At 41.0% G+C, this 12,660-nt stretch overlaps 1 protein-coding gene across 6 annotated transcripts in view; it reads left to right on the forward strand.

Annotated features, from left to right (window-relative positions):
- Positions 1 to 12,660, forward strand: part of CCNY (cyclin Y) — a 128,241-nt gene that overhangs the window by 81,257 nt on the left and 34,324 nt on the right. For 5 of the 6 annotated variants that reach the window (XM_054815467.1, XM_054815470.1, XM_054815469.1 and 2 more), the window contains one exon: positions 963 to 997. The exons of the other annotated variant lie outside the window; for it this stretch is intronic. In XM_054815467.1, coding sequence (XP_054671442.1) covers positions 963 to 997 — 35 coding nt within the window. The remainder of the gene's footprint in view (positions 1 to 962; positions 998 to 12,660) is intronic. 6 annotated transcript variants of the gene reach the window in all.

Raw genomic sequence — 12,660 nt, forward strand, 5'->3', positions numbered from 1 at the left:
CATTATGAGCACTCTCATTTTGCTAAGTGCGTTGGGTTGCATAGCTTTCAAATCATGGTGCACCAAAGTGCATTTAATCACCTACAGCATGAAACCATTATTATTTTAATCCTGCAGTTTGATTTATGTGTTAGTTGCCTCTAGACTTGTATCCTAAATGCTGTGGTATTTTCACTGGAACAGAGCTCCACAGGCTCTCTATGGGGTGAGTTAATTGGGAAAGTGCTTTTAAAAATTAAATAGAGTATATTTAATCAGCATTTGCCTGACAATTAAGACTCTATACATCTATGTCCCTTGTTGTTACTCTTCAGTTTCTGAATATTTTGGCTAAGTGTGGCTTTGACTTGCAACCCTTGCTTGTGGTGATGAGTTCGTACTCACCACAGTAATATGTTTTCATTGTTATATCCTACATGAGTAATAGTTTCAGGCTTGCACCTGATCGTTATAGAAGGCAGTGGTATAATGCATATGGTTTCAAGGCTCCTCTGTGGGAGTTAGTGCACAGTAAGCTATGATGAGCATTTGCTAACTCTGTGCTATTTAGGTGCTTTCATACCTGCAAGGTAGTGTAGGTCACTTTGCAGCAAGGTACCTTGCACGAAGGCACTGGTGGCTCAGGAGTGCCCACACAGAACTGGTGAAGGATGGCTAATCCATTGCGAACTTGGACTCTAGCTTACTGCATATTAACTTTCCCATGCGGACCAACGCCTGGTAAAGTACCCAAATGGATGAGAATTTTAATCCATCACCACACTAGTGAGAGTAAATGCATTTGTGCATACAGATACATGTTCCTTCTGTGTTTGATATATAAATATACTTGATTAGTGAAAAAGCAGTTAAAATGTTGCACATAGATAGCCTCCTGTTCTTTTTGTTATAAATGGTATATAAGAAGCTTAATCGGGAAAAATAGTCAAGTAATATTTCTATCATATTTTGTGTTTTTGCAGTGAGAGAAAAACGCAAGAGTCTCTATATAAACCACGTAAGTGACAATGCCTCGCTATGCAGCTTTCTCCTTGTTGTCTGTATTATACAGTAAATAAGAGTTATCACACATTGTTTCCATATTGGTGAGAGGGTGCTGATGCTTCAGATGTCTGTTCTGCATCAGGATCCAGAAGTATAGGTCTCGGCTATTGAGTTAGTGGAATGGATCTGTTGGTTTGAAGACAGTATCATTGCTTGCAACCAGTGTACATTGGTAACTGGTACCTGAGACAAAGAGCTGCACGCATTAGTATGGTTTTAAAAATCATTACGAAACCTCTCCAAACTTCAAATTACATTTGTTTGCAAGTTTGCTTTGAGAGAGCTGCAGCTTTTGATGTTTACACAGAAGTCCTGAAGTGCCTGACCAGGGTTGATGCAATGTAAATGTGGATTGACATGTGGTACATGCTGAGTATGAAGATGGAGTTTTGATATGGTTGTATACCCTGGGCATTTTTCAGTTCAGTTCTCTTCTGTTTGTATCAAATTCTCGGTGAAGCTGAGAGCAAATCCCCTGTAGCCTGCTTTGGGTACAGGACCAGGCTCTTTGTCCCAGTTAGTATTGTTTGTACTACTGAAGCACCTGGAACCAGTGCGGTTCCCAGTATGTTAAGCCTTGTGCTGAAATATCTGGAGTCACGCCTCAGTAAAATTGAGGAGGGAAAGAACTAATTGTCTCCCAAATGGTATTTGCCTTTAGGGTGAAATGGGGAGCGGTTCTCAAAATTTTCTCTATCTGGAAATGTAGGCCATCATTTCATGAATCATTTTTAAGCCGGTACAGCTGCTGAAAGAAGCAGATGTGGTGTATAGCCTCTGCATCCCCTTGTGCTGGGGCAAGCATCTGTGCAGCTCCAGGTAAACTGGACTGGGGCATGAATGAAGGTATAAAAGCTAAAATGGATCTGCTCCTACATGTGATTCACTTCAGAGCTTGCACCTGCAGAAAGGGAGGGAGGCAGAGAGGCAGGAATGAGCCACCCAGAGGGATGAGGAAGCAGGACTGCTTCATTTGTTGGCAGAACTGGTTTGTGCTGAGTGGTTCTGGAACTACTGCCTGGCTTTGGAAGCAAGCTGAGATTTTCAGTTTCCCAAGAGTTAAGATTTTGAGAAGTCCTGAGATACTGTGAGGCTTATAAAAGCCTTTAAAGCCTGCCCCACCAGGTTAGCAGGTACTCTTGGTGCTTCTCACCTTCTGTTCCCCTGTGAAACATTTCCATTGTTTACAGTGCCGGTGAGGGTGGTTTGCAGTGCAGTTGTATTGTTATAAAATTACTTGTAAAGCTAATGCACTGGGTTCCTCTAAGTTTAATAATGTGTGCTCAGTAACTTCTGGCATGCTTTGTAGCCTCAAGCTTGGAGGGTTCAATATAAAAAAAATGAATATTTAGACACTGCAAAGCAAGGTATTACCCGAGTTTCTGTGACAGTCCACCTTGTGTCATGGGTGAAATTCTCACGTGAGCTGAATGGTTTCATGCCATGTAAAAGATGTGTCCCGCATTAGGCAGACTGCGAGCGGATTCCTCTGGCGGATTGAACAAAGATGACCATTACAAATGCTGCTGGAAGCACACTGTTGCAAACCCTGGTGTAAAACGTTTCTAGGCAATGGTGGATTTGTTGCAGAAAAGGGAAGGGTGATCATATCACTGAGGAGTTGTGTTGTTGGGAGCTCATGTAGCAGCTTAGGTAGGTGATACCCTGAGCACTGTACCTCTTCCTAATTTCTTTTTTCTTTTTTTTCTTCTTTTTTCTTTTTTTTTTTTTTTTTTAAAGTATCATTCTGTGGTGGGTTGACCCTGGCTGAAGGCCAGGTGCCCACCAGAGCCGCTCTCTCACTCCCCTCATTCACCAAACAGGGGAGAAAAGGCATAACGAAACGCTTGTAGGTCGAGACAAGGACAGGGAGAGATCACTCACCAATTATCGTCACGAGCAAAACAGACCGAACTTAGAGAGGGAATTCATCTAATTTATTACTAGGCAAAACAGAGTAGAGGAATGAGAAAATAAAATCGACTCTTAAAACACCTCCCCCCACCCCTCCCATCTTCCTGGGCTCAACTTCACTCCCGGCTTCAAACCTTCCCCCCCTCAGCGGCACAGGGGGACGGGGAGTGGGGGTTACGGTCAGTTCATCTCACGGTGTTTCTGCCGCTTCTTCATCCTCAGGGGGAGGACTCCTCTCATCGTTCCCCTGCTCCAGCATGGAGTCCCTCTCACGGGGTGCAGACCTTCAGGAGCAAACTGCTCCAGCATGGGGTCCCCCACAGGGTCACAAGTCCTGCCAGCAAACCTGCCCTGGCGTGGGCTCCCCTCTTCACGGGTCCACCGGTCCGGCGTGGAACTTGCTCCAGCGTGGGCTTCCCACGGGTCACAGCCTCCTTCAGGTGCCTCCACCTGCTCCGGCGTGGGGTCCTCCATGGGCTGCAGGTGGAATCGCTACACCCCCTCATCCTTCCTCCATGGGCTGCAGGGGGACAGCCTGCTTCACCATGGCCTTCACCACGGGCTGCAGGGGGATCTCTGCTCCGGCGCCTGGAGCTCCTCCTCCCCCTCCTTCTGCACTGACCTTGATGTCTGCAGAGTTTCTTACATCTTCTCACTCCTCTCTCCGGCTGCAAAAGCTCTAACTGTTTTTCTTCTTCTTAAATATGTTATCACAGAGGCGCTGATTGGCTTGGCCTTGGCCAGCGGCGGGCCCGTCTTAGAGCCGGCTGGCATTGGCTCTGTCAGACACAGGGGGAGCTTCTAGCAGCTTCTCACAGAAGCCACCCCTGTAGCCCCCCCGCTACCAAAACCTTGCCACGCAAACCCAACACACATTCAAAGTGTTGGCTAAGGTTGCAGCAATGTAAACTTCCCCCAGTAGTCTGGTTTACTGCTGCCTTAAATCTGACTTCTTTGTACTTATAAAGTACTTCTGAATTACAAAACTAAAAATAAAATTATGAAGCTCAAGTCCTTACCACGGCTTTCTCTCTGTGTGTCCTTACAAGTCAGTTAAGTTTTTTTAGCCAATACTCATAGATAAGCTATATTCTCAGATATGGCCTGTGATATTTAAGTTGTTGCTTCAGCACACCTGTGAGCATTCATTCAGCACCTCTGAAATACTCAGTCTGCTAAAGCTGACGCACAAACTGGTGATCATTTTTGAAGTGGTTGCTGTGACCTTTAACTGGCAACTGTATTTAGGTTTGTAGACTGCAGGGAACCATCATAATTTTCCTAAGCCAATTTGAAGAAATTTGAGGAAATAGATTTAACAATTGTATGCACAAATGATGGGTAGTATTTACATGATAAGCTAATTTATGATATACTCTATTGGTTGATCAGTTCTTTTCCACCATTTTTCAGTGTGTGCTAAGTGCATTTCTAAAAGGAGCTATTGCTACTCATCTGTTTCCTCGCTGATGTGAAGTGCTGGGTCCCCACATCTGCTCGGGAGGAAACAAGCCAGAGCACATAAATTTTGGAGCATTGTTTTGTCTTCCTTTTACAAGAACTCGCCATAATGCAGCACTCTTCTCTCTTGTGGTTTTCCATAACGTCATATTTTTTTTTTTCCTTGTATAAGTCTTTTATACTTGTTCTCCTTTTGTGACAAATAACCAAGATGAGCAACAAAATATTTTATCCTTTTATGTAGCATCTTATTGGTTATTTTGCAGGCAGAGTTGAACATCTCCCAGATGATCAGGGTGGCTGGCTAGCAAGAGAAGTATCAAGGAATGTTGTGCTTTTTCTTCTTTACCTGCTTGTCTAGTTCTGTGTAGTAATAGATGAGAATAGTAGTTTATAAAAAAATACAGTTTCAAAATGTGAATATTCAAAATATGAAGAAATTAATTTAATGAATTAATATTGACTCTTTTTCATTTAAAAATGCACTTTTTCAATATAACACCACTGTTCTTTTCCTTTCTTGCTTGCCCTTGTTTGTAGAATATTTTAATTGGCTGAATAGTCTCCTTTCATCCCCAAATACAAATAGTGGGTTCCCGCTTTGATTTATTGCACTTCATCAAAGGCTGACAGTTGCCACGTTTCAGATTCACCTTGTCAGTAGGTGTGATGGAAGAAGCCAACAGCTGTTCTTTTTTTATTGGTGGGGAAGGCAAGGGGGAAGGAATGAAAGTGGGGGTGACAGGGTGCTACGGGGAAGCTGTCATCTCTCCGTCTTCCCACGGAGCCCAGGGAGACAGACGACAGTTTGGAGATGGTGCTGGATCCTTTGCATAACTTCCAGCATCCTTGGAGGAGCTGGAAGTTACCTACCTACGGTGTACCTGGCGTGTTTGCTTTCTTCCAGCCTATTTTAATTTCTAAGCAGTTGCAGCAGACTCTACTTCCCTTTCCCGTTGAACTGGCAGTTGTTTTCTGTTACAGCTTTAATACTGCTTCAGTGTGCTCTTGTCTTTTAATCTGCTTAGTCAAGCTGCTGAGGGGGATAAAGATGCAGACTGAGATAGAGGTGTTTCCTGTTTCAGAGAGGAGAGATTGCATCAGTATCTCTGCAAGGAAAGCAAACAGGAAGACATATTTTATGTTTTGGGGAGGGTGGGTGAGTGGAGAAAAAGTGAATTTTTATTGTTGTTTGCAGTAGTTAGTTCTTTGTACTAGGTGATTACTTTTTGTAGGGGGAAGGAGCAGGGCAGGGGAGGGAAAAGTTGTTTTTTCCATTAGGTTTTTCTGGAAATTTTCCCTTTCAGACAAGATGAAAATGCTGTCTGCCAAAGTACTTTCTTCTGTTCTTGACAAGATATGCTCTTAAAGTTGAATCTGTGTTTATAAGCAGTAATACCCAGTAAAAATAAGGGATATTTTTTGCATATTGGAATATTTCTGCAGGAAGATAAAGGGATGGAAAAGGGAAGGAATATAAAGGGAAGTAATATCTCTCTTCCACATTTATTTTTTTTTTATTCTGGAGACCCTTCATCAGCTTTGTAGCAACAGCTTCCTTTCAGTATCATCTTGTTTAGGGATCTGGACATGACTTCCACTGTCTGCTACCTGGCAACTGGATATTCAAATCCCAGCAGACTAATCCTGTTTTTATCATTGCAAGAAGAAAAACTGACATCTGTGTATAGACCAAACTTTTTTCAGCATTCTGGGGAGAAGTTCCTGGACGTCATTCATGTCAGAACCCCAGTCCCTGTAAGTCACCCTGTAGTGATTCTCATCAGGGGAAGCTTCTTCCCAGCAGCAGCCCTGCTGATGGGAACTAGTGGAGAATGGAGGGGTCTTTTGCTGTACGTGGTGTGGCACAAGCAATTTCTGTGAGCCTTTTTGCGTGTTTGAAATGATGTATGATATTTGTTCCTGTGTAGCCCCCAAATTTTCCTGTCAGAGTGGATAAAGAGGCTGATCTGCTTCCCTATTGTAAAACTACAAGGCATGTGACTGGTAATCAGACACTTCCAGCTAGTGATTATAACTGCAAATATGGTACATGCTGAAATGTGAACATGGTCTAAAAAGTGCTTTAATCCATGAAAAATGCAAAGCACAACATAAAATGTGAAATGTTGTTTTTGTTAAGTGCCTGAGGCTGGCTATTGTAAAGGTTTATAATTGCTGTCCAAATTCCTTAAGATATTTTAATTAACATTCCTTACTCAGAGAAGAACAAGATAAACTGAAAGATAGATTAGAGGCTTCTCAGGTGCTCTTGAAGCTCTCCTAGAGATTGCTTAATCTGGTCTTTGCTCCTCTCCAAGGCAAGATCACAAAAAAAACAGGTCTAGAGGGGGCCTTTATAGGCCATCTGGCCCATCTAGCAGATTCCTTATACTGATGTCATTCTTAACAGATGCTGTTTAAGATGCTTTTTCGGGCTTGCAATAAGTTAGAATCAACAGGTTTTCTTTAATGTCTTAATTAAACTTACTGTTTGAAATGCTTTTTCTAATGTCTTTCAGCCCCTTGCTTCTTTTCCTGTCCTCCAGGGTGAAGAATTTTACCTCTCTTATCAGGCTCAAGGCAATAAGTTATATGAAGTGGCAAAATTTTGTAGGGGGAGGAACAAAAACTAACTTTTAAGGTGGAATGAGAGCACACAAGAGAGTTCTTTTACAAGGTTGCTGTATAATACTGCTGTGCTGGGAGCCTAGTGAAGTCCCTCTGGTCAAATTGCACAACACTAGCAATTATACGCTATGCAAATACAAGCCTTGGAGCTGCTTTAAGTGTTCAAAGAAATATTTAATCTTTTCAGGTTTGTAAAACAGGGTGCTTTATCGGTGGTTAAGTAGGGCCTGTGTGTGCTGCAGAAGAGTTTGCCAGTGGTTGCTGAGCCTCCCAAGAGCTCAGTGGTACGCTGATGTAGTTTTCTATAGCTGGCTTGAGTAAGGACAAGCTTTGAGAGCAAAAAACTTGCAAGTACAGACCTAGTCTAAAGCACCAGTTTTGGACATTATCAAACATTGGTGAGACTAATCAACTGAGGACAGGGTTGAATCATGTCATAGACTGATGAGGTACAATGAGTATTACTTAAGAGTGGTTGGATGGGATTTTTTTTTATATATTGTAGATGTTGGCAGAGAAAGGTAAACATATGATGGTGCAGTTTGCTGTAGCTTTTGTTCAGGTGAATATACCCATATCTAGCCACTAAATGTAGACAATCATGCTGTAGCGTCAAATTATGCAAGATGAACCTAAACGCAGAGGTTTGCAGAGCTGTGCAGAGAATCGTGTTGCATGGCTTGCTTGATTTTGGAAACACTTTGTTGACCTGTAAAATCATGTTTCTTCTGTGAAAAACGTTGTCGGAACTAAATCATGTCCAGAAGCAATGGAAGATCCCCAAGATAGGAACCTCCCTTTTCCAAGTCAGAAGCAGTCCTGGCATTTTTGCTTGCTGTTGTAATTTGGCTTCATGCATACTTTCACATGCCAGTTTTGCCTATTAGCATTTTGGCCAGCCTCTGCTGCCTGGAAGCTAACGGGCACATCTCCACAGACGGGTGCAAGCAGGCCTCAATTTTTCCATGGGGGGAAGTACTATTTAATGGTACCTTCTAAAATCATGCAATAACTTACACCTGGTTTGATGTAAGAAGAGACAGTACTATCATTATTTAGGACAGAAACTGCAAATTATCTTTTGATGGACAAATGCAAAAGAACACTGACAAAGACTAAAGCTCCTCTGCCAAACTGGAAGCTGTCTGGCTGAAGGCCAGCTCTGGTACAAAAGCTGTATGGCTTCATTAGGGAAGTCTTGCGCTCAAATGATCAAATCCTGCTGAGTGTCGGGGCAGAGTGCCATCCTAGTGTGGCTGAAGAGCTGCCAGGACAGCGCTGGCTGGAACCCCTTCTGGTCAATTCTGAGTGTGAGTTTTGGTCAGTGGGCGCCCGTCCGTTAGACGTTTCTACCCAAATCCACCCTGAAACGGCTATTTTAACAGAAGAATTAGTAACACTTCCCTTTTACCCACAAATTTACATTTCATTTCTGAGTGATACTAAAATGACGGCTGAGAGAAATTCACCCTTTTGTGTATTTTCATTGTAAATTAGTTAGGAATTTGTTGTCATTCCTTTCATAGCAGGTACATAGAAACAGTTCTGCAGAGCTTGTATGGTTTAGCCATTCTATTTTTGATAAGATGTATTTTATGTAAACTTCAAGTAAATCCTGTTGTTCAAACATCTTAAAACAAATGTGATTTGGAAAATTGGAAAGTTTCAGGCTGAAGGTGGGAGGAAAATAAAGCAGTGCTATTTCCTTAGTACTAGCTGTGCAAGAGGGAAAAACTCCTGGTTTTAAGTGCTAGAAACACCTGGCATTAATGGAAGTACACTGAATCTTGATCTCTTAGAGCTTGTTCTGTAAGACATGTAAAACCTTAGCAAGTTATAAAACAATTTTTTCCATTATACATCTTTTCCTGTAAAGAAAAAAATTCCACAAAACACCTATTATATATTCGTTGTAACCTATAATGTCAGCATTTCTTAATGAACGTCTTTGATTGAAATGAGAAAAATAACAACTTCAGGATTAAAGAGCTGCAAATCCTCTCCACCAAAAGAAATCACAAAGTGATAGAAAATTGATCCAGAATTCATCTCAAGAGGTCGTCCAGTCTGGTTTCTTGCCTAAGAGCAGAATCCTGCCTCTAAGCTATTCCTGGCATATGTTTGTTTTACTCTTTTTTACAACTTTCAGTGATGGAGATTCTATCACTGCTCAAGTCACTCAAGCTATCCTTGCTATTAGAAAAAGGTGGTGGTTTGGGGGGGAGGGGTGTTTGCCATCACCTCCTCTCACGCTTTCATGTCCAATCTTAATTTTCCCTAGTTCAATATAAGCCTGTTCTTTCTTATCCCATCCACAGTGGTCATGGAGAACAATGTTCTCTTCTTTGGGACTCCCTTCAACATGACTTAAGGCCATTATTGTTGCTTTGTTCCTGGAGAAAACCTCTCCAGTGATTCAGTTTTTCCTTCTAAATCAGGATTTTTAAACCTCTGATGAATCTTGCTGCTCTCTCCTCCTGACTCTCTGAAATCAATTCATCTTTCTTGAAATACAGTAGTCAAAACTGGACATAAAATTCTAGCTGAGCAGAGTGGAAAGGTGCTCTACTCTGTTGTATATGTGGTAACTCTATAAATCCTTTATGATGTTTTCCTTTTTTTATAACAGAGTCCTCTGCAAATTAATGCCAGTGGCAAATTCAGTAAAAATTACCTTGATTCTGTTATCAAAGTTATTGCTCAGTATTTTACACTGAGTAGACCAGACCTCTGTGGAATGTCCCTTACTTCAACCTTCCAATCTGAAAGTGATCCCTGGGTAACCAGAGTATAGTTTTCCAGGTAGTTTTTACCTGCTGTGTTGTCCTTGTTTTGCCCTTTGGGAGTTTTATGTGAGATGAAGTCAGAAGTCTTGCTGAAGTTGAGAATCATGGCATCTACTGAATCTCAGCTTGAGGACAAAAATATTACTACTGGAAGTTAAAGTACATATAAAGTGAATTCCACTTCATATCAATGAGGTGCTTTTAATTTGTAAATATTTGTAATAGCAGAGATAGTCAAGGCTTCACGTGTGTCCTATGCTCACTGTCATGTTTGCATATGAAGATTTACAAAAGGAGCTATACCAGTCCTTTCTTTCCCTTGTGTCAGCCTTCGTGGTGGGACAGAACCTGAGAAGGATCCCATTGATGTTAGAGGATTTGGCTAATTTCTTTCTCAGCTCTTCTGATTTTTCTCACTTAGAGCCTCTCTGACTTGTCTAAATGGAAGATTTTTGTGGTCAGCCGTGGTGGATTTGAAGTGGGAAGGCATTAAGCTCCTGTACAATTTTGGGTGTGGACTTCTCCGTTGAAATGGACAGAGAAGGGGGTTTCTCTGCAGGACAGTGCTGAATACTGAGGTAACGCTCAGTAACTTCTTTTGTCCGTTGCAAGGATGGAGAAGGTTCCTGTGCAGCATTTCATGGAGGTTCAGAAAAGCCTATTTGACTGAACTGTGGGACTTGAGATGTCTTCCAGCTTAGTCAAGTTAGAATATGAAACTGAGGGTGTTTTCCAGTAATTTGGAAAAGGCAGAAGATCTGTTACCTGGCATACCATATGGCGGCAGTTGGATGTCAGAGTAGAAGCTGGGAATGTTGATCTACCGATAGGTTAGTTATTCACATGGCACAAATGTGTATATGTACCAAAGATAGTAGGTTTACACTTGGCACCATTTTTAAGACTGGGAGAGGTACCCCTTCCTGCCAAGTGGTTATGAACTGAAAGTGAGGCATGAGACACCACATATTTTTCTGAAGTGTGAAAAGTTCTAAGCCTAACGAAGTGTGGTGTGGGCTGAATACCATGGAGAGTTCTGTGATGTGATACTTTCAGAAATAAGGTGCGTGGCTCTAATTATTGACATGTATCAAATGTTGGAGTGCTGTTTACAGAAAAAAATTTAAATCTGATAGTGGTGTTGCTACAGAGTTGTTTTCTGGTTTTTACTCATGCTTGCCTTGAATGAATCCAGTCCATTTATCTTAAATTTTATCTAAACCTTTAAAACATGTTGACACATAAGATGTAGAATTAAAACTTTGCATGTGTTGGTTTTTTTAATGATGCTGAAATGTCTGTACCTCTCCCTTTTTTTTTTTTCAACCACTAAACAGTCTCATTTTCAGTTGTTTTTAAGTTGCTTTGCCTTTATCATGCCTGTGGAAGGTACTCAACAATCTAATCCAGAAATTTGAACTAAGCTATGGTACAATAAAAAACTATAAATCACCAGTCCCCTAGTTGTTCTCTCTGCATACATCAATGCTAGATAATACATTTTACAGCATTAATGCTTCCAGTGCTTCTAAATTTTCTGTTCGTTGCTTTGCTTAATATATAATGGCTTGGAAGGTGGATGGCTTATGAGCTTACAAAGTACCTTACCAAACTCCTGGAGAATTTTTTGAGAGGAGATAATATTTTTTTTCATTTTTTCAGTAAACTTTTTCATTTTCAAGAAAAGCAGTTCAGCTTACGAATTTATCAGTCAAGTGGAGAACCTTGACAAAATTTGTTGATGAACTTTGAAATAATTTGCAAATAATGTTTCTACAATTGAAACAGCTTCAGAAAATTATTTTCTTCAGTTAATGGAAGACTTTGAATGCTCTTTTGCTCATAGCTGGGAAAAACAGAAAGATGACTCAGATGCCTGTAGGTTTTACCAGGAGTCTGTCTGTTCTGTATCTAATGAATGCTGCTAAGAAGTCTGCTGCTTATGGAAAAGGAAATGTTAGTGAGATGATGGAGTGCTGGCAACTGAAATAATACCTGTTTTGGAAATTAGGCAGGGAAAGATGTGTTGAGGGAGGAGTGTCAGGACCGTGGCCTGGGTACTCATTTCCTCTGAGCTGGTAAACGTCTGTGGATTCCACTGATGGTATTGACATCGGTCTCTCCACTGAAACGCTGGAAACGATGCTCATTGTAAGGCAAATTAGAATTGTCGTGGATGTGCCAGCTGAATTTTAAATCTATTCTGTTGTAAATTAAACATGTAATTTGACTGGTGGTAACTTTCCTGACCCAGGCTCTTGGTCAAGTTATTCACTTGTGTAGGTGCAATAAGCAAGGATAAAATCAAAGAGCATTAATGATTGTGATAGCTATTAGCTGACATGATTAACCTATTCTCTTTAGACTGGCCCTCTCAAAAGAAAAATCTTCAGAAATAAGCAGTGTTGTCAAATGGGGTTTTGTGGCCGAGCTTTCCAATGTTTTCCTATGGTAGTGCAGAAATAGAATTGAAATCTATTGAAAACTTTATCTGTTGAGAGATAGGTTGTTGATTTTTTTTCTGTGTGCATATCCACTTTCTCTTTTGTGCTTTGATCAGTTTTCCTCCTAATAACAATCTATAATTGATGAATTAATTTCTTCTGATTTCTCCCTATTAATTTTTAAAGGAGTTTTACTGTAAAGACCTCTTTTCCCTATTTCATTCTGTTAGGGTTTTTTTGTTGGTTTTCGTTGTTTGGGGTTTTTTTAATTCTCTTTTCTCCAAGCATGGTTTTGTATCTGTGTCTGAATCAATCTTCATTTTTAACATGATTTCTTTTTCACTCTTCCACTTATTCTTTTCAAATGAGAACAGAAACTT

Source organism: Grus americana, chromosome 2, assembly GCF_028858705.1.
Source record: "Grus americana isolate bGruAme1 chromosome 2, bGruAme1.mat, whole genome shotgun sequence".
NCBI classification, from domain to species: Eukaryota; Metazoa; Chordata; class Aves; order Gruiformes; family Gruidae; genus Grus; species Grus americana.